This window comes from Haematobia irritans, chromosome 2, assembly GCF_050003625.1.
Source record: "Haematobia irritans isolate KBUSLIRL chromosome 2, ASM5000362v1, whole genome shotgun sequence".
In the NCBI taxonomy this organism is placed as follows: Eukaryota; Metazoa; Arthropoda; class Insecta; order Diptera; family Muscidae; genus Haematobia; species Haematobia irritans.
In genome coordinates this window covers 223,381,643-223,404,661 of record NC_134398.1, presented here as the reverse complement: position 1 = coordinate 223,404,661, position 23,019 = coordinate 223,381,643, and the positions used below count along the sequence as shown (strand labels likewise).

Below are 23,019 nucleotides of genomic sequence, written 5' to 3'. Positions count from 1 at the left end.
CGACATTCGCTGAACTTTATCTAAACTTGAAGGGCCGGCCACCAGACCACAACACCATATAGCAACATAGGTCTAACCACTGTCGTATACAGCCAATGCACATTTTTCGGTTTTAATCCATACATTTTTATACCCTCCACCATAGGATGGGCGGTATATTAACTTTGTCATTCCGTTTGTAACACATCGAAATATTGCTCTAAGACCCCATAAAGTATATATATTCTGGGTCGTGGTGAAATTCTGAGTCGATCTAAGCATGTCCGTCCATCCGTCTGTTGAAATCACGCTAACTTCAGAACGAAACAAGCTATCGACTTGAAAGTGGCACAATTAGTTGTTATTGATGTAGGTCGGATGGTATTGCAAATGGGTCATATCGGTCCACTTTCACGTATAGCCCCATATAAACGGACCCTCAGATTTGGCTTGCTGAGCCTCTAAGAAAAGCAAATTTCATCCGATCTTGCTGAAATTTGGTATATGGTCTCTAACAATCATGCAAAAATTGGTCCACATCGGTCCATAATTATATATAGCCCCCATATAAACCAATCCCCAGATTTGGCTTGCGGAGCCTCAAAGAGAAGCAAATTTCACCCAATCCGTCTGAATTTTGGTACATGGCTTTCGTATGGTCTCTAACAACCACGCAAAAATTGGTCCATATCGGTCCATAATTATATAGCACCCATATAAACCGATACCCAGATTTGGCTTGCGGAGCCTCAAAGAGAGGAAAATTTAATACGCTCTGGCTGAAATTTGGTACGTGGTGTTAGTATATCGTCTCTAACAAAAAATTGGTCCATATCGGTCCATAATTATATACATATAGCCCCCATATAAACAGCTTTCCAGATTTGGCTTGCCGAGCCTCAAAGGGAAACAAATTTCATCCGATCCGGCTGAAATTTGGTGCATGATGTTGGTATATGGTCTCTGACAACCATACAAAAATTGGTCCATATCGGTTCATAATTATATATAGCCTCCCATATAAACCGATCCCCAGATTTGACCTCCGAGCAGCGTTGCCAGAATTGTTTCACAAAAAACCGCTAGATTTGTCCAAAAAACTAGTCAAAAAAAGCTAAAAAATTTAAAAAAATAGCTAGAAAAAAAGCTAAAATTTTTTGTATCAAAAGTCACATTTTTGATTGAAATTTAACAAACTTAAAGGCTTTATTTCACTTAAAATGCACATTATTTTAATTGTATTCATTTTAATTCAATTTCTGTGAGACTGTAAGAAAATTTAAGTCATATTAGCTCTGTTTGCGTACCCGATACATTTTGATTACTATCACAAATTTTTACTGGAAATCCTTCGTTTATATTTCCTAGTAAAAACATTTTTCCCAGTAAACTTGCAATTGCCAGTTGGTTAATCATCAACAAGTCCAATGTGCGATATATTGCATAATGTCACATAGAACTGCATTAGAAAATATCAATATATTTCGTTTTAACTGAATTAATGATAAATTCGTGAACAAGAACACTTCTCCTAATTTTACCCAAGAGAATAAAACCCATTCTAACTGTCTTGCAAGTTTATATTGAATAACTTTTATTCGAAAATTTCCCATACAAACCTATTGTTGTCCAATTTTCGTAAATGTAAATCCATTCCATTAATATATAGCAGATTTGTTTTGATCCTATCACTACGAATTTTTTCATTGCATTTTTTGATGTTAAAAAAATAATACCACATTCAAAACTTTATTTCCTTAATTATTTCTATATTCGGTTCCAAAGATTTTGTACACTAATGATTTTGGTATTGATTCCGAGTCAAATTTGAATTTAAATATTCGTATTTTTCAGCTTTTTCTTCATGAGCTATCACAGTGCTTTAAAAACGTGCTAACGACAACTTAAATTTCCAAATTCAGACTCGACTTTAAGTAGAAATTATTCTATGTATACGTTTTTAAAATAAAATGTTGAAAAACCTCTTCTATTTCTGAACGCTATTTTGGTTTGTGGTCAAGATACAAAAACTCCACAAATTTAAAGACTATTTCATTCATTTTAAGAATTTTTTAGAATTGACCCTAGCCTTCTTTCATGAAAAGATACCCATTTTTAAGTTGAATCACTTAACTATAAGGACAAAAAGAATTTATCGGCTATTGGACAAGGAAAACAGTTTATATAAGAGAAATTCACAAATGCTATTATAACCAAAATTTGCGTTCGTATTTTAAGGAAATGAAATCTTTGGCCTCACAACAATATTTTTTCAATGTACAAAGCAATTCACATCTACTATTTTAATTTAGTTATATCATAATAAACGAGTCAAATGCTAATATTCCTAATAATTTACTGACAGTTTATATAAGGAATTGAAATATGTGGAAAACCTTATTCTGACAGCAAGGCTTAGATAAAAACGAAGTTTTATCCATATTTCAATAGGAACACGTCGAAAATAAAAAAAGCCAAAAATAGCTAAAAGGGCATGAAAAAAAGCCAGAAAAAAAGCTAAAAGCTAAATGCATTTTTTTCCCGCTAAATGTCTTCAAAAAAAGCCAAATCTAGCGGGAAAAAAGCTAAATTGGCAACGCTGCCTCCGAGCCTCTTGGAGGAGCAAAATTCATCCGATCCGAATTTTATACCTATAGAAAATTTTTTTCAAAACTTTAGTTCTATAGAAAATTTTGTCAAAATTTTATTTCTATAGAAAACTTTGTTAAAATTTTATTTCTATAGAAAATTTTGTCAAAATTTTATTTCAATAGAAAACTTTGTCAAACTAAATTATATACGTATGTAATCGGTATTTTTTGATCTAATATATACCACGTATGGACTTAGTTACAATTTAGAAGACGGTGTTAGAAGGTTTTAAGATACCTTGCCATCGGCAAGCGTTACCGCAACTCAAGTAATTCGATTGTGGATGGCAGTGTTTAGAAGCTTATACGCATAAGCTTCGGCCTGGCCGAATTTACGGCCGTATATACTTGTTCCTATTGCCTTTTTGATCGAGTGGAAATCTACGCGCCTTTCCTCTCCCCTTTTTTCAATATTAAGCTTAACGTTCAGCTTCCTGTGTAATATAGGTATTTTGCACACTGCAAATTGCACAAATGGTACTGAAACCACTAAGGAGATTGTCTTAAATCGGATATGGAAATTGGTTTAGAATGCGACTATTTATAATTATGCACCAATATAAATTAATTTTTGCACGATTGTTGGAGTGCATACACCGACGTCAATATTTCAACCGGAGCGGATGAAATTTGCTCGTTCAAGAGGCTCCCCAAGACAAATCTGGGGTTCGGTTGATATGGCGGATATTCCTAAAAGTGGTTCGATATAGTCCATCTGCAAACCATTTGACCCATATTCACAAAAACTATATGTACAAAGTTTCACGTCGATAGCTGGTTTCTTTCGGAAATTAGACTGATTTCATTAGACGGACGGACGGATGGACATCACTATATCGACTCAGAATTTCACTTCGAATTTAAATTTCGACCCATCCCCTAATTTATTTTGTGAACGCATGAAATTTTCGCTGCTCTAACCCAACTTTTACCACCACCAACTTAAAAAGTAATTTTTGAGCATTTCATTTGTCCAAAATGTCCATATTGCAATTCCTTTGCCATATTTGATTTGTTAATTAGAAAATTTCGAAAATTCACTGATGACTTTTCGTACCACTTACCGAAACGCCAAGAAAATCCAATTTTCCCATTTGCTGTAAAAATTCGGTGGCCATGTCGCTTCGAGTGTAATCGAAACGATCCAGTTTTGATTGTTGCACAGCATCCTTGCGCCAATGCTCTTCAGCACCACGCAATGACAATGCAATGGCCCAAACGGCATCGTACGTCTGTGGAGCATAACGTGAAACGATTGTTGTCCTAGCTTCCGTTATTTTGCTGCTTGACCAGGACAATGGGCCGGATGGTGGTGATGATGTTGTTGTCGATGATTTTAAATCCTTTGTAACACTTGCCATTGTTGCGGTTCTTTCTGCTGCTGCTGCTGATGCTGGCGCTGCTGTTGCTGTCAGATGGTCACTAGCGTCTGCATTAGCATGACCACCATCATGACCATGACTATGATTATTGCTATTGTCGGTGATGGTAGCGATGTCATTGTCGTCGTTGTTGTCAGTGTTGCCAGTTCTTGTTGGCTTTGAGAGACTTTTTGTGGTTGCTTTGTTTGTGTTGGGATGAGTGCCAGTGCCATATCGACTAATACCACCACCAGTAGCATTACCGGCAGCAATATTGTTCATAGCAGATGCAACATGCCTTTTTTGTTTTCGTTGTTGTTTTTTTGCACCGGGGACACTTTTGAAAATATCCTGGAATTTTTCCGATTGCTGCCGTAATTGCATGTAAAACATATCGTTATTCTGTAATAGAAATTTGTAAAGATTGAAAAAGGTGTGGTACAAAAACCCAAAAAAAAAAAAAAACGGTGAACACAAAGAGGATAATGACCACAAAATGTTTGGTATGATGAATTGCAAATAACCAGAAATGATGATTGTGGTTTTATGGTATGATGTTATAAATATTTAAATTCACTCAAAGAATCTCAAATATTCTGGCGAATGTTTGACTGGGCAAATATAGCAGATGATGATCACCATCCTATGGTACAATGTTGAACATGGTGTTAATTTCGAACTAACACCAAAAGGTTTATCTTGAAATGCCTTTCAGACTCGGCTATATAGAAGACGATTTCTCTGTTACAAATGTTAGGATAAGTATAGTAGTAGGCCATTATTTCAGGCTCACTTAGACTATTCAGTCCATACCACAGCGGTGAACTTCTTCGTTATCACTGAGAGCAGTGCAACTCCATAGTTTGCTCAATGCAAAAGGGACATGTTAAAATGTTTTATTTTATTGAAGTCTGTTTATTCTTAGACGTAGGTGATTCGACTTTAAAGTGGGTGTCCTTACTTTTAAGAATTTTCAAAAAGAAAAAACATCTCCCAAGACTCTTTGTACCCTGCGCCACACTGTGGCACACCCAGGAGGAGATGAGATAGACACATAGTGTCTTTGGCAATATTGCTCAGGGCCGGCCCCTGAGTCGATCTAGCCATGTCCGTCTGTCCGTCTATCTGTTTTAATTTTTTTAATAAGCATAATAATTGTTGATAAAAACGAGCACCAGGTCTGTAATAAATAAAATAATGTAATAAATGTAATAAAAACATCCAAAATATAATTTTTTTATACCCTCCACCATAGGATGGGGGGTATATTAACTTTGTCATTCCGTTTGTAACACATCGAAATATTGCTCTAAGACCCCATAAAGTATATATATTCTGGGTCGTGGTGAAATTCTGAGTCGATCTGAGCATGTCCGTCCTTCCGTCCGTCTGTTGAAATCACGCTAACTTCCGAACGAAACAAGCTATCGACTTGAAACTTGGTACAAGTAGTTGCTATTGATGTAGGTCGGATGGTATGGCAAATGGGCCATATCGGTTCACTTTTACGTATAGCCCCCATATAAACGGACCCCCAAATTTGGCTTGCGATTGCTCTAAGAGAAGCAAATTTCATCCGATCCGGCTGAAATTTGGTACAGGGTGTTAGTATATGGTCTTTAATAACCACGCAAAAATCGGTCCACATCGGTTCATAATTATATATAGCCCCCATATAAACCGATCCCCCGATTTGGCTTGCGAGGCCTCTAAGAGAAGCGAATTCCATCCGATCCGGCTGAAATTTGGTACATGGTGTTAGTATATGGTCTCTAACAACCATACAAAAATTCGTCCACATCGGTCCATAATTATATATAGCCCCCATATAAACCGATCCCCCGATTTGGCTTGCGAGGCCTCTAAAAGAAGCAAATTTCATCCGATCCGGCTGAAATATGGTACATGGTGTTAGTATATGGTCTCCAACAACCATGCAAAAATTGGTCCATATCGGTAAATAATTATATATAGCCCCCATATAAACCGATCCCCAGATTTGGATTGCGAGGCCTCTAAGAGAAGCAAATTTCATCCGATCCGGCTGAAATTTGGTACATGGTGTTAGTATATGGTCTCCAACAACCGTGCAAAAATTGGTCTATATCGGTCCATAATTATATATAGACCCCATATAAACCGATCCCCAGATTTGGCTTGCGGAGCCTCTAAGAGAAGAAAATTTCACATGATCCGACTGACATCGGTCCAATTATATATAGCCCCCATATAAAATGATCCCCAGATTTGACCTCTGGAGCCCCTTGGAAGACAAAATTCATCGGATTCGGTTTAAATTTGGTACGTGATGTTAGTATATGGAATCCAACAACCATGCATGAATTGGTTCATATCAGTCCATTATTATATATAGCCCCCATATAAACCGATACCCAGATTTGACCTCCGGAGCCCCTTGGAAGAGCAAAATTCACCCAATCCGGTTGAAATTTGGTACGTGATGTTAGTATATGGTCTCTAACAACCATGCAAAAATTGGTCCATGCCGCTCTTAGAGGACCAAAATTCATCGGATCCGGTTAAGATTTGGTACGTGGTGAAATTTTGTACATTGTGCAGTATATGGCCGCTAACAACCATGCCAAAATTGGTCGATAAAATTTTATTTCTATAGAAAATTTTGTCAAAATTTTATTACTATAGGAATTTTTGTCAAAATTTTATTTCTATAGAAAATTATGTAAAAATTTTATTTCTATAGAAAATTTTGTCAAAATTTTATTTCTGAATTAAATAGCATTTAATCGACCTTTTTTTGTTTATCTATACTCCGTATGGAGTAACTTACAATTGAGAAGACGCCATGCCAGCGGCAAGTGTTACCGCAACCCAAGTAATTCGATTGTGGATGGCAGTCTTTAGTACAAGTTTCAATGCAATCCATGGTGGAGGGTACATAAGATTCGGCCTGGCCGAACTTACAGCCGTTTATACTTGTTAAGTTTTGCTCGATTTTTACATGGAAAATATGGGTATTTTAAAATTAAATTTTGTCTAAATCCGACCCGATTTTAAGCACATTTGGGACATATTCCTAAAACGTCAATTGTACTCTCTGTGAAAAATTCAAATTTTCAGAGTGAAACTTTGACCTGCTGTGGGCACACTGAAAAAAAATATTGCCGTGAGGTCAAAGATTTCATGTCTTTAAAATAACAGGTTGGATGCTAAGTCCCCGGTCTGACACATAGATGGCGTCGCTAGTATTAAATGCATATTATTTTTATATAGTACCAATCTTCAAATGATTCGTGTCAAAGTTTGACGTCTGTAAGTCAATTAGTTTGTGAGATAGAGCGTCTTACGTGAAGCAACTTTTGTTATTGTGAAAAAATGGAAAAAAAGGAACTGTTTTCTGAAGGGAAAAAATACGGTGGAAGCAAAAACTTGGCTTGATAATGAGTTTCTGGACTCTGCCCTAGGGAAATCAACAATAATTGATTGGTATGAAAAATTCAAGCGTGGTGAAATGAGCACGGAGGGCGGTGAAAGCAGTGCACGCCCGAAAGAGGTGGTTACCGACGAAAACATCAAAAAAAATCCACAAAATGATTTTGAATGACCGTAAAATGAAGTTGATCGAGATAGCAGAGGCCTTAAAGATATCAAAGGAACGTGGTGGTCATATTACTCATCAATATTTGGATATGCGTAAGCTCTGTGCAAAATGGGTGCCGCGCGAGCTCACATTTTACCAAAAACAACAACGTGTTGATGATTCTGAGCGGTGTTTGCAGCTGTTAACTCGTAATACACCCGAGTTTTTCCATCGATATGTGACAATGGATGAAACATGGCTCCATCATTTCACTCCTGAGTCCAATCGACAGTCGGCTGAGTGGACAGCGACCGGTGAACCGTCTCCGAAGCGTCGAAAGACTCAAAAGTCTGCTGGCAAAGTAATGGCCTCTGTTTTTTGGGATGTGCATGGAATAATTTTTATCGATTATCTTAAGAAGAAAAAATCATCAACAGTGACTATTATATGGCGTTATTGGAGCCTTTGAAGGTCGAAATCGCGGCAAAACGGTCCCATATGAAGAAGAAAAAAGTGTTGTTCCACCAAGGCAACGCGCCGTGCCACAAGTCATTGAGAACGATGGCAAAAATTCATGAATTGGGCTTCGAATTGCTTCTCCACGCACCGTATTCTCCAGATCTGGCCCCCAGCGACTGTTTCTTGTTCTCAAACCTCAAAAGGATGCTCGCAGGAAAAAAAAAATTGGCTGCAATGAAGAGGCGATCGCCGAAACTGAGGCCTATTTTGAGGCAAAACCGGACGTTTTTTCAATGGTTAAGATTTTTTTTGAAAATTTGGTTTTTTCGCATCGATATTTTTTTGAACCACTTAATTTATCACAAAACCTAGGCAGTACTACCAAAATGGTATCAAAAAATTGGAAATTGGAGTCGTTATAATAGTTGTATCGCTCTTGAAGGGAACTATGTTGAATAATAAAAATGAATTTTGACAAAAAAAAAATGCGTTTTTCTTTGTTAGACCGGGGACTTATCAGCCAACCTGTTAATCGTCTGCATCACCCTTTAAGTCTGTAAAATTTCATCGAAATCATTTCAGATTTAGATATACCTCCCATATATAAATATGTTTCGCCCGATTTTGTCAAATTAGGTCATAAAACCCTTATTTATCAACCGATCTTACTCAAAGTTGGCTACATGTAATCTTCTATAGCACTAACTATGTTATATGAGAAAAAACATCGAGATCGGTTCAGATTTAGCTATAGCTCCCATATATATGTTTCGCCCGATTATTCAAAATTTGGTTTTAAAACCCTTATTTTGTTATCAGATCTTACTCAAAGTTGGCTAGAGCCAGTTCTCTATAGTACTAACGGTATGTGCAAAATTTCACCGAAATCAGTTCAGATGTAGATATAGCTCCTAGAGGTGTGCACGTGAGTAATATTTTGTTCACGCTCACGCACACTCACGACGGAGAAATCTTATTCACGCACACTCACGCACGATATTTTTTGGTAGGACTCACGCTCACGCACGTTCACGAAAAGAAAATTTATACTCACGCACACTCACGCACGAAAATCTTTTAAATGTCGTGACTCACGAAAAATGTCGTGACTCACGAAAAACCTCGTGACTCACGAATAATTTTATGAGTAATTTACCTATAGAACCTGACTAAAAACATGAGTATGATTAAAATCGATTATAAATGTATAAATGTATTCAACTCGTAAGCGGGATTATTTTCGTGAGCGTGTTTTTCCGAAATTCGTTACTCACGCACACTCACGACGATATTATTTTCGTGACTCACGCTCACGCACGACATTTGATTGGTTAATCACGCTCACGCACACTCACGCCGTAGCCGTCAGCGTGACTCACGAATCACGCGTGAGTCACGAACATTTTCGTGAGTCACGACAATTTCGTGTCACGTGCACACCTCTAATAGCTCCCTTATATGTATCGCCCGATTTTGAAAAATTTGTCCCTAATAACGTTATGTTTGACCATAGAGGCCTCATTTCTTAAATGATCATACTCAAGTTTTGCACAAGGTAACCTTTTGTGGTATTAATCAAAACCTCAAAATATTATGCAAATTGGTTCAGATTTACATATAGCTTCCATATATATGCATCGCTCGATTTTCCCAAATTTGGTCATAATACTCTTATTTATTAACCATGTTACTCAAATTTCAAATTTTGATGTACTTGTCGATCGTATTTAAACGTACTTGTAGCTCTTACATAAGAATATTGCTCGATTTTTACAAATTTGTATTTATTACCCACGCTAATTGAGGGATTTCCTCTTTTTTAATATTGACCTCAATATTAGTGGCATACTAACTCTGTAGGTGCAAAATCATCTATTGCCCGTGTTGCCAGAAGTAGGGGAAATTCCCTACATGTCGATTTTTTTTATACCCTTCACCACTACTGTGGTACAGGGTATAATAAGTTTGTGCATTTGTATGTAACGCGAAGAAGGAAAAGTCTGAGACTCATCGTTTAGTATACCGATCGTCTTAGAATTAAATTCTGCGATGTCCGTTTGTATGTCTGTCTGTCTATTGATGTATTTTTGTGTGCAAAGTACAGCTCGCAGTTTTAGTCCGATTATCCTAAAATTTGGTATGGGGTCCTGTTTCGGCTCAAAGACGATCTGTTCAGATTTAGATATAGCTGCCATATATATTTTTCACCGATCTGGTCAAAATTGGCGTGTATATCAATCGATCTTCCTCAAATTCCGTACATCCCAATATTTTAGGAGTCTCGAAAAACTTGCAAAATATCATCCAAATCGGTTCAGATTTAGATATAGCTCCCATATATATATTTCGCCCGATATGGACTAATACGGTCCCAGAAGCCAGAGTTTTACCCTAATTTGCTTAAAATTTTGCACAAGAAGAAAAATTAGTACTGTAGTCAAGGGTGCCAAATTTTATTGAAATCGGTTCAGATTTAGATATAGCTCCCATATATATCTTTCGCCCGATATGGACTAATACGGTCCCAGAAGCCAGAGTTTTACCCCAATTTGGTTGAAATTTTGCACAGGGAGTAGAATTAGCATTGTAGCTATGCATGCCAAATTTGGTTGAAATCGGTTCAGATTTAGATATAGCTCCCATATATAGCTTTCGCCCGATTTACACTCATATGACCACAGAGACCAATTTTTTACTCCGATTTAGTTGAAATTTTGCACAGGGAGTAGAAATAGCATTGTAGCTATGCGTGTAAAATTTGGTTGAAATCGGTTCAGATTTAGATATAGCTCCCATATATAGCTTTCGCCCGATTTACACTCATATGACCACAGAGGCCAATTTTTTGCTCCGATTTAGTTGACATTTTGCACAGGGAGTATAATTAGCATTGTAGCTATGCGTACCAAATTTGGTTGAAATCGGTTCAGATTTAGATATAGCTCCCATATATATGTTTTTCTGGTTTCGACAAAAATGGTCAAAATACCAACATTTTCCTTGTAAAATCGGCACTGCTTAGTCGTAAAGTTGTAAAAATGACTCTAATTTTCCTAAACTTCTAATACATATATATCGAGCGATAAATCATAAATAAACCTTTGCGAAGTTTCCTTAAAATTGCTTCAGATTTAAATTTTCCCATATTTGTTTACTAAAATTGTGTTCCACCCTAGTGCATTAGCCAACTTAAATTTTGAGTCTATAGATTTTGTAAAAGTCTATCAAATTCTGTCCAAATCGAGTGATATTTAAATGTATGTATTTGAGACAAACCTTTATATATAGCACCCAACACATTTGACAGATGTGATATGGTATCGAAAATTTAGATCTATAAAGTGGTGCAGGGTATAATATAGTCGGCCCCGCCCGACTCGTTTTCTAATATTTCGCATCCTGTCGGGACGTATGGGGCACAATGTAGGGACTTTTTCACTCAACACAATTTTTAATAATTTTTGCATTTTGATTACTCCAGAGGAGGAAATTAGAATCAAATATTTGAAGCAAATCTTACCACAAATCTACCAAACAAATATTTCTATAGAAATTTTTTTCAAAATTGTATTTCTCTAAAACATTTTTTCAAAATATTATTTTTATAGAAAATTGTCCCAAAATTTTATTTATATGGATTTTTTTTCTCAGAATTTTATTTCTATAGAAAACTTTCTCAAAAAAATGTTCAATAGAAATTTTTTCAAAATTTTATTTTTATATAAACTTTTGCCTTTTTATTTCTATAGAAAACTTTCTCAAAAAAATGTTCAATAGAAATTTTTGCAAAATTTTATTTTTATATAAACTTTTGCCTTTTTATTTCTATAGAGATTTAATCTACCAAAACATCACGAATTCTACTAATCTACCAAACAGAAAAAAATGTATTATTTTTGGTAGAATTCTACCAACTGTGGCAACCGTTTTTCATGTGTTTTAAGATAATAAAGCACATAGAACCATTTTTGTTTTGTAAATTTTGTTTAAATTTAACGAAAAATATTGTAGGGAACATTTTTTGGAAATGCAGGGGAAAGCAGCGGACTTTTTTTGTCCGAAAATTTTCAATGGCACCACTGACTATAGCTCCTAATATGAAACACTTCCGTTCAGATTGAGACAAAGCACCCATAAACATATACCCCTTAAATTTTTATAAATATGGAACTGCGGTTTGTCTCCCAAACCAATATCAATGTTACCCCACAAATGATTATGTTTACTAATTCAGTAGGGGTGGTTTAGGGTATGATATAGTCGGCCCCGCCCGACTTTCTACTTTACTCACTTCTTTTTCTTTGAATTCAGCAGATCAAAATACATAAAACAAGTATATACGGCCGTAAGTTCGGCCAGGCCGAAGCTTATGTACCCTCCATCATGGATTGCCTAGAAACTTCATATAAACACTGCCATCCACAATCGAATTACTTAAGTTGCGGTAACGCTTGCCGATGGCAAGGTATCTTAAAACCTCCTCTTCTAAATTGTATGTAAGTCCATACGTGGTATATATTAAATCAAAAAAGATCGATCCAATACGTATATAATTCAGTTTGACAAAGTAGACGTAAAATTTTGACAAAATTTTCTATAGAAATAAAATTTTAACAAAATTTTCTATAGAAATGATTTTTGTGTGATTGGACCAATTTTGGTATGGTTGTTAGCGACCATATACTAACACCACGTGCCTAATTTGAACCGGATTGGATGAATTGTGCTCCTCCAAGAAGCTCCGGAGGTCAAATCTGGAGAATATTTTATATGGGGGCTATACATAATTAGGGACCGATATGGACCAATTCTGGCACGGTTGTTAAAGATCATATACTAACACCGTGTTCCAAATTACAACCGGATTGGATGAAATTTGCTTCTCTTGGAGACTTCGCAAGCCAAATCAGGGGATCGGTTTATATGGGGGCTATATATAATTATAAACCGATGTGGACCAATTTTTGCATGGTTGTTAGAAACCACATACCAATATCATGTACCAAAGTTCAGGCGGATCGGATGAAATTTGCTTCTATTTGAGGCTCCGCAACCTAAATCTGGGGATCGGTTTATATGGACGCCATATATAATTAAGGACCGATGTAGACCAATTTTTGCACGGTTGTTAGAGACCATATACCAATACCATGTACCAAATTTCAGCCGGATCGGATGCAATTTGCCCCTCTTTGAGGCTTCGCAAGCCAAATCTGAAGATCGGTTTATATGCGGTCTATATATAATTATGGACCGATATGGACCAATTTTTGCATGGTTGTTAGAGACCATTTACCCACACCATGTACCAAATTTCAGCCGGATCGGATGAAATTTGCTTCTCTTTGAGGCTCCGCAAGCCAAATCTGGGGATCGGTTTATATGGGGGCTATATATAATTATGGACCGATGTGGACCAATTTTTGCATGATTGTTAGAGACCATATACCAACACCATGTACCAAATTTCAGTCGAATCGGATGAAATATGCTTCTCTTAGAGGCTCCACAAGCCAAATTTGGGGATCGGTTTATATGGGGGCTATATATAATTAAGGACCGATATGGACCAATTTTTGCATGGTTGTTAGAGACCATATACCAACATCATGTACCAAATTTCAGCCAGATCGGATGAAATTTGCTTCTATTTTAGGCTCCGCAAGCCAAATCTGGAGATCGGTTTATATGGGGGCTATATATAATTATGGACCGATGTGGACAAATTTTTGCATGGTTGTTAGAGACCATATACCAACACCATATGCCAAATTTCAGCCGGATCGGATGAAATATGCTTCTGTTAGAGGCTCCACAAGCCAAATCTGAGAGTCCCTTTATATGGGGGCTATACGTAAAAGTGGACCGATATGGCCCATTTTCAATACCATCCGACCTACATCGATAACAACTACTTGTGCCAAGTTTAAAGTCGATAGCTTGTTTCGTTCGGAAGTTAGCGTGATTTCAACAGACGGACGGACGGACGGACGGACGGACGGACGGACATGCTTAGATCGACTCAGAATTTCACCACGACCCAGAATATATATACTTTATGGGGTCTTAGAGCAATATTTCGATGTGTTACAAACGGAATGACAAAGTTAATATATCCCCATCCTATGATAGAGGGTATAAAAATCGACTCTCATCAAGTGTACATTTTCAGTCTAAACTAGTGTAATTGGTTTTGATCAATCGTGTGAAAGGCGATATTTTCATACAATTTTCTTGAACGATTAGATGAGAAATTTAACATTCCTTCTAAAATGTAATATTCCAATACTACAAATTAAAGTCTAATGTTTAAAATTTCAAATTTATATTTTATAATCTTTATGAATCCATATCAACTGCTGTTCCGTCCAATATATTGAAAAATTTATTTACTCAAAATTTACTGCATGAAAAATGTTATGCGGTAAAAATAGAAACCTATTTTTTTTATATGTAGTCGATGAGGAGGCCCTGCGGTATAATGACATGTTTCATAGTGGACTTTTGTAGTCCATCTCTGATATGGAGATTGCGTTGGAAACTTTGTTTCAATAGTTTAAAATTTTTTATTATCGCTACAAACTTACATTTTTATTATTCCCTTCGTAATGTGCCACTAAATACTAAAATTGATGTAATTTTATTTGGAAATCCAAAAGTCATAGCCATTTACAAAATGTTTAATGGATTTTTACCTTTTGTCCCAGCGAAAACTCCATTTTCCAATAACATTTTAGTACATATTCAAATGAGGTCCCATTTGGCGAAAAACGTTGTCAGCAAAGCAAAGCGACCAAAGCCATCAGAGAATCGATAATTTAAGCAAATTAATTAAATTTCATGTTAAGTGCGTTGTTAGCCAAAATTGAGTTTTCTGTCTGTCATAGTGTTCGCGATGCATGCATGGATGAAAGGATGAACGATGGCAGGATGATGCTTATATGTGGTAGTGCAAGGATAAATGGATGAATGTAAAATGCTAACAAGACCAATTCTCTAGTCTAGTCTCTTTCGTCTCATTCTATCTCTCTCTCACTCTTTGTGTATTTGTCTTTTGTACTTACCAAACCACTTAAACTGATGTTGTTGCCAACGATGCTATTATGGGATGAGACTATTATCAAATTTTCCACAGCTGTCTGCAATTCCTTGACCGTGCAATAGGATGTGGTTGTCGATAAATCATGCCACCATGGAGCTCCCATGCTCTCGTGTAATATCCAAGCATAATCGGCACCAAACATACGCAGGCGATACGCTTCACACAGAATATGGGGGGCCAAAATGGGTGAGAAACTACCGATTATGATACGAGTATCACTTTCCTTAAGAAAAACAAAGGAGATTATTTTCAATGAATAAATTTGCATATATCTTTCAGTCAGTCAGTCAAAAATTTCATTGTAGTTTAATGAAGTTGTAAAGTAACTTTGTGTCTGTGTGCGTATGTGTATGTGTGAGTATTTTTGTATACCCTCCACCATAGGATCGGGGGTATATTAACTTTGTCATTCCGTTTGTAACACATCGAAATATTGATCTAAGACCCCATATATTCCCCATATATTCTGGGTCGTGGTGAAATTCTGAGTCGATCTGAGCATGTCCGTCCGTCCGTTCGTCCGTCCGTCCGTCCGTCTGTTGAAATCACGCTAACTTCCGAACGAAACAAGCTATCGACTTGAAACTTGGCACAAGTAGTTGTTATTGATGTAGGTCGGATGGTATTGCAAATGGGCCATATCGGTCCACTTTTACGTATAGCCCCCATATAAACGGGCCCCCAAATTTGGCTTGCGAGGCCTCTAAGAGAAGCAAATTTCATCCGATCCGGCTGAAATTTGGTACATGGTGTTTGTATATGGTCCCTAACAACCATGCAAAAATTGGTCCACATCGGTCCATAATTATATATAGCCCCCATATAAACCGATCCCCCGATATGGATTGCAGAGCCTCTAAGAGAAACAATTTTCATCCGATCCGGCTGAAATTTGGTACATGGTGTTAGTATATGGTCTCTAACAATCATGCATGGTCCACATAGGTCCATAATTATATATAGCCCCCATTTAAACCGATCCCCCGATTTGGCTTGCGGAGCCTCTAAGAGAAGCAAATTTCATCCGATCCGGCTGAAATTTGGTACATGGTATTGATATATGTTCACTAACTACCATGCAAAAATTGGTCCACATCGGTCCATAATTATATATAGCCCCCATATAAACCGATCCCCCGATTATGCTTGCGGAGCCTCTAAGAAACGAAAATTTCATCCGATCCGGCTGAAATTTGGTACATGGTGTTGGTATATGTTCTCTAATGACCATGCAAAAATTGGTCCATATCGGTCCATAATTCGGCCCCCATATAAATCCATTCCCAGATTTGTCCTCCGGAGCCTCTTAGAGGAGCAAAATTCATCCGATCCGGTTGAAATTGTGAACATGGTGTTAGAATGTCGTCTCTAACAAACACGCAAGAATTGGTCCATATCGGTCCAAATTATATATACAGTCGACTCCGCTTTAGCGCAATGCGCTTTACTGAAAAACCTCGGATAACTGAAATCGATCGCATTCCCCAGTTGTTTTTTCTGTCCATTTCATTTAAATTACTCCGCTTTAGTGAAACTCCGCTTAACTGAAAAAATCGGATTACTGAAAAGTTTTTTGTGTTCAAATGAGTTTCGTCACATTAGTATGACTTCGCTTTACTGAAAATGCCACATTCTCGCTATTGAGAGAGAGTACATTTTCTTCTCCGTATTGAGAACGCTTTATTTCAAGTGAAGATGGCACTTTCAAAACAGTTTAAATCACTCTGTAAATAAAATCAACTGAAAGGTAAAATTGTAGATGGCACACACACGGAATCAAACACCTTGTTTTTATTATTTTATGTACATAGCATTGGTCATAAGTTCGGTTAACTGAAATTGAGTGGATTTTTTTCCAGTTATACGGAGTCCGCTTTACTGAAACTTTTTCAGTTATCCGAAGTTCGCATTACTGGAAGTTTTTTTCAGTTATCCGTAGTCCGCTTTAGCAAAAACTTCGGATAACTGAAATTAAATGGCTGCATTTTTAACGTTTCAGTAAAGCGGAGTCGACTGTAGTCCCCATATAAACCGTTCCCCAGATTTGATCTCCGGAGCCTCTTGGAGGAGCAAAATTCATCCGATCCGGTTGAAATTTGCAACGTGGTCTTAGTATAAGGCCGCTAATATCCATGCCAAAATTGGGCCATATCAGTCTATAGTTATATATAGCCGATCCCCAATCACACAAAAATTGGTCTATATTGTTTCATATTTATGGTTGCCACTCGAGCCAAAAATAATCTACCAACATTTTATTTTTATGGAAAACATTGTCAAAGTGTTATTTTTATAGAAAATTTTGTCAAAATTTTATTTCTATAGAAAATGTTGTAAAAAATTTATTTCTATAGAAAATTTTGTAAAAATTTTATATCTATAGAAAATGTTGTCAAAATTTTATTTCTGTAGAAAATTTTGTCAAAATTTTTTTCAAAATTTTATTTCTATAGAAAATTTTTTTCCAAATTTTACTTCTATAGAAAATGTTGTCAAAATTTTATTTAGTCAAAATTTTATTTCTATAGAAACTTTAAACTTAATTATATACGTATTTAATCGGCCTTTTTTAGTTTAATATATACTACGTATGGACTACCTTGTAATTTAGAAGACGATGTTAGGAAGTTTTAAGATACCTTGCCATCGGCAAGTGTTACCGCAAGTGTTACAGATTGTGGATGACAGTCTTTCATAGAAGTTTCTACGCAATCCATGGTGGAGGGTACATAAGCTTCGGCCTGACCGAACTTACGGCCGTATATACTTGTTTTTTGTTGTTTTATCTTAAGGCAATTTAAAGGACTTCCTCTATACACATAGCTACATATATTATCCCCGTGTAAAATTTCCAAAAACGAAAAACTTTTGTAAAGAAACCTCATAAACAAAAATTCATTCAGGTAATGAAGTGAAGAATTTCAGCTGAAAAACAGGAAGCTTTATGGAAAATTTCTCTATCATTGCCTAGAATTCTTGTCTTGATATGAGGGTGGAAAATAACAAATGAGCTCATTATGGTTTCCAATTTTTTTTGTGTGCGGGAAGGTTATGTTAATGTTTTTGTGGTAGTTTCAGCATTAAGTTTCAACGATCATGATGGTAGATGGCTGGGTTATAGGATATTGCACGAAAAGGTTCGTTGATGGTTGTTCCAAACTAATGATGCATTAATTTCGGTAACTTAAGCGAATGACTGGAAATATGTATAAATTATAAAGAATTTCGAAAAGCACATCATTAACAGATAGATGGTGGATTTTTATTGCCGTTTTTATTTTGATTGGCCATGGTTACAAAGGTAAAACATGAGATAAATGATATAACCATAACATTAATATATTTTAATTCAATTTTAATACAATTTGTTTTATTTAAACAAATTATGTTAAATTTAGTTGAGAAAAAAAATTAATAAATAAATAAAGTATTAAGTCTAGCGGGGCAGACTATATTAAATATACCCTTCACCATCTCAAATCCATCAAATTTATTGGGAGCTATATAAAGCTCTAAATTTCAATATACACACTGAAAAAAAGTGAAACTACCAGGAAAGAATATTTTAGTTAATTTTATAAAAATTTAACTAAACCGTATTGGAAACGCAGATGTCAAGCCGATTTCACAAAAATAAATAATTTTCGACAAATTCAAATAAATTTATTAGTCATAATTATTATTATTATTGTTCATTTATTAAAGAAAATTTTGTAGTTTGAAGCAAAAGATTGGAGTTCAAAATTGCAAAAATGTCTTTAATGCCATACGAAGTTCAAGATGGACACATTATTGGTAAAATTTACTAATTTTAAGAAATTCTGAACTATTTTGAGGTAGACAGGAATTTAGTTAATCTTTATGCTTCCTTTGTGTATAAATTTTTCCCTTGTTTTAGTTGATTTAACTAACGTACGCAAAAAAACTATTAAAGTCATGGAAACTTTCTTAGAATGGAATAATTCCATGAACTAACATTAAATCGGCTTTAGTGAAAGATAAGGTTCACTTTTTTTGAGTGCTTTAATTTAAATCTTATGTAGAATTGAAATACAATATAGAAAAATCATCACAGAATTATGTGTAAAATGTGGGTATTTTGACCATATTTGCCTAAACCGGAAGAACTGAACCGAAGCGAATTAGATAAACACACTTAAATGTAATGTTAAATCTATTCTCTGTATAAAATGTCAAGTCAATTGAAGTAAAATCCCGTTTGAAAATGGGTAAAAAATATGAAACATTCTATCATATTTCTCCAAATCAGACGTACATATATGGGAGCAATTTGGCACATATTGCTAGAATGTTAATTCTAGTCTAAATGCAAAATTGCAAGTGAATCGGAATGAAATTTTGGCCTTCGATGGCCATATGAATTTATATCGGTCGTAAGATATATATGGGAGCTATATCTAACTCTGAAATCGATTTTAACCAAATCTGGCTAACTTGACGTTCCATCATCGTTGTACTTTTTGTGTAAAATTTGAAGAAAATTAACGTGAAACTCTGGCCTGTGGGACCATATGGGTGTATATCGGGCAAAATATAAATGTGCGAGCTATATCCAAATCTAAACTGATTTTGACCAAATTTTACATACGTGAAGTTACTCCTTGGACAAAAGTTGAAGCAAATCAATATGAAATTTTGGTCTCTGGGGTCATATAAGTATATATCGATCAAAAGGTATATATAGGAGCTATATCTAAATCTGAACCGAATTGGTTGATATTCTGTAAGATTTACGAGACTTACAAAATATTTGAATTTACTAAATTTGAGGAAGATCGATTGATATATACGTCACTTATGACAAGATCGGTTATAAACATATATGGCAGCTATATTTAAATCTTTGAGTAAAAACAGGTATATACAGCAGTAAGTTCGGCCGGCCCGAATCCGGTCCACAATGAATCAAATATTAGGGGTTTCTTTGAAATTTCAGGGGGGATTTGAGGACAGATCAAGCAGAGCAGTTCAACCAGTTGCTTCCCAAAGATAAATTTAAAGATTTTACCTATGAAGACTATATAAGATTCTGGATTTATAAGAACCATTTTTGTTTGAGTTTTAGAGGAATCATTAACATCTCTTGTAGGTGTGCAAGAAAATTATAAAATAACGTCTTGATTTCAAATCTTAAATATATAGATTTTCACCCGAGGTGCAAAATCTGCAAATCTTACAATGACTTTCAAACAATTTTCATGATCAGTGCGCCTCCTATACCCTCAAGTCTATATCCATACACGTTTTTGTGAGCCTAAAATACCAGAATATTTACCTCGTATGGCCCTAAAATACCTCTAGATTTCCATTTTCAGGAAAATTGGATAAAAAACTACGGTTTCTATAAGCCCAAGACCCCAAATCGGTTGGTCGGTTTATATGGGGACCATAACAAACCATAGACCGCTGCTCACCATTTTTGGCACACCTCTTTATGGTCCGAAAATACCTCTAGATTTCCAATTTCACGTAAATTGAATAAAAACTTCGGATTCTAGAAGCCCAAGAAGTAAAATTGAGAGATCGGTCTATATGGGGGCTATACCAAAACATGGACCTATACTCACAACTTTTGGCACACCTCTTCATGGTCCGGAAATAACTCTAGATTTCCAATTTCAGGCAAATTGGATAAAAACTATGATTTCTATAAGCTCAAGACCCCAAATTGGGAGGTCTGTTTAAATGGAGACTATATCAAACCGTGGACCGATATAGCCTTCTACGAACTTTACCTGCATACAGGCAAAGGACGAGTTTGTGCAAAATTTCTGCACGATTGCTTCATTATTGAAGACTGTAGCGTGATTACAGCAGACAGCCAGACGGACATGGTTATATCGTCTTAGAATTTCTCCCTGATCAAGAATATATATACTTTATATAGTCGGAAATCGATATTTCGATGTGTTACAAATGGAATGACAAACTTATTATACCCCCGTCACCATTCTATGGTGGTGGGTATAAAAAGACCCTATACCAAATTTTGGGACGATCGGACTTAAACTGCGAGACAGACAGGCAGACAGATGGACAGACAGACAGACGGACATCAATAAATCGTCTCAGAATTTAATTCTAAAGTGATATTCTAGACGTTACAGATAAATGCACAAATTTATTATACCATGTAGCACAGTAGTGTTGATGGGTATAATGAACTAAAAGTAAAGAATAAGGAAATCATTGGGTCCAAATCATGATGATATTAACCATACGGTTACTATTTTTGAGAATCGTACGAAAATATTCTTCTACTGTAGTTCATATTGAAATTATGTGTACGGTCATTGAACTTTATACCCACGTTCAGTTCATAAAATGTTTGAGACATACTTAAACAAGTAAAGAAAGTCTAAAGTCGGGCGGAGCCGACTATATTATAACCTGCACAACTAAATTTTCGATACCATATCACATCCGTCAAATGTGTTGGGTGCTACATATAAAGGTTTGTCCCAAACACATACATTTAAATATCACTCGATCTGGAGATAATTTGATAGACTTCTACAAAATCTATAGACTCAAAATTTAAGTCGGCTAATACCCTAGGGTGGAACACAATGTTAGTAAAAAAATATGGGAAACATTTAAATCTGAAGCAATTTTAAGGAAACTTTGCAAAAGTTTATTTATGATTTATCGCTCGATATATATGTATTAGAAGTTTAGGAAAATTAGAGTCATTTTTACAACTTTTGGACTAAGCAGTGGCGATTTTAGAAGGAAAATGTTGGTATTTTGACCATTTTTGTCGAAATCAGAAAAACATGTATATGGGAGCTATAACTAAATCTGAACCGATTTCAACCAAATTTCAATTAAATCGGAGTAAAAGATTGGCCACTGTAGTCATATAAGTGAAAATCGGGCGAACGGTATATATGGGAGCTATATCTAAATCTGAACCGATTTCAATAAAATTTGGCACACTTGACTGCACTACTAATTGTACTCCTAGTGCAAAATTTCAACCAAACTGGGGTAAAACTGTGACTTCTGGGATCATATTGGTCCATATCGGGCGAAAGATATATATGGGAGCTATATCTAAATATGAACCGATTTCAATAAAATTTGGTACACGTAACTATAGTACTAATTATTCTTCTTGTGCAAAATTTTAAGCAAATTAAGTTAAAACACTTGCTTCTGGGGCCATATAAGTCCATATCGGGCGGAAGATATGTATGGGAGTTATATCTAAATCTGAACCGATTTCTTCCAAAATCAAAGTGGTTCTAGTCTGAGCCAAAATACATACTTGTGCAAAATTTGAAGTCGATTGGTCTAAAACTGCGACCTAGATTTTGATTACAAAAATGTGCTCAAAGACAGACGGACATGGCTATATCGACTCAGGAGCCCACCCTGAGCATTTTTGCCAAAGACACCATGTGTCTATCTCGTCTCCTTCTGGGTGTTGCAAACATATGCACTCACTTATAATACCCTGTTCCGCAGTGGAAATTTTTAATAGACTGTGGAAAATTTCGAATAAAAACACAATAAAATTTAACTACACATTTTTTTTTTTGCAAGAAAAATAAGTTAAATTCAATTCGTAAGTTTAACTACGGACTTTTTTCAGTGTACGCGACTTAAAATTACAAGATTTCTGTGCCCACCACGAGGAAAAGTAAACACTGTGGCAATAGCATGCCGAAAAAAGTAAACTTTTTTATAGGAAGAATAAACTAACTCGTACGAAAATTGAACTAAATTTTACCCCACATTTTGAGATTTCCACAAAGCGTTCTTTAAACCAGGAAAATTTAATACCCTGTTGTACTTTTTAACTGCAGTTCTCGAAATGACACCCTCTCAGAAGAAAGAAGAAATTAACTGAAATTAAAGAAGAAAATTATTGGCGCCAAATCA

General features: G+C 35.8%; 1 protein-coding gene across 1 annotated transcript in view; it reads right to left on the bottom strand.

The window, feature by feature from the left end:
* GABA-B-R3 (gamma-aminobutyric acid type B receptor subunit 3) overlaps window positions 1-23,019 on the bottom strand; it is a 109,408-nt gene that overhangs the window by 69,368 nt on the left and 17,021 nt on the right. The window contains exons 3-4 of the mRNA XM_075295077.1: window positions 15,074-15,334; window positions 3,695-4,393 (exon numbers count right to left, since the gene is read on the bottom strand). Of these exons, the coding sequence (XP_075151192.1) occupies window positions 3,695-4,393; window positions 15,074-15,334 (960 nt within the window). The remainder of the gene's footprint in view (window positions 1-3,694; window positions 4,394-15,073; window positions 15,335-23,019) is intronic.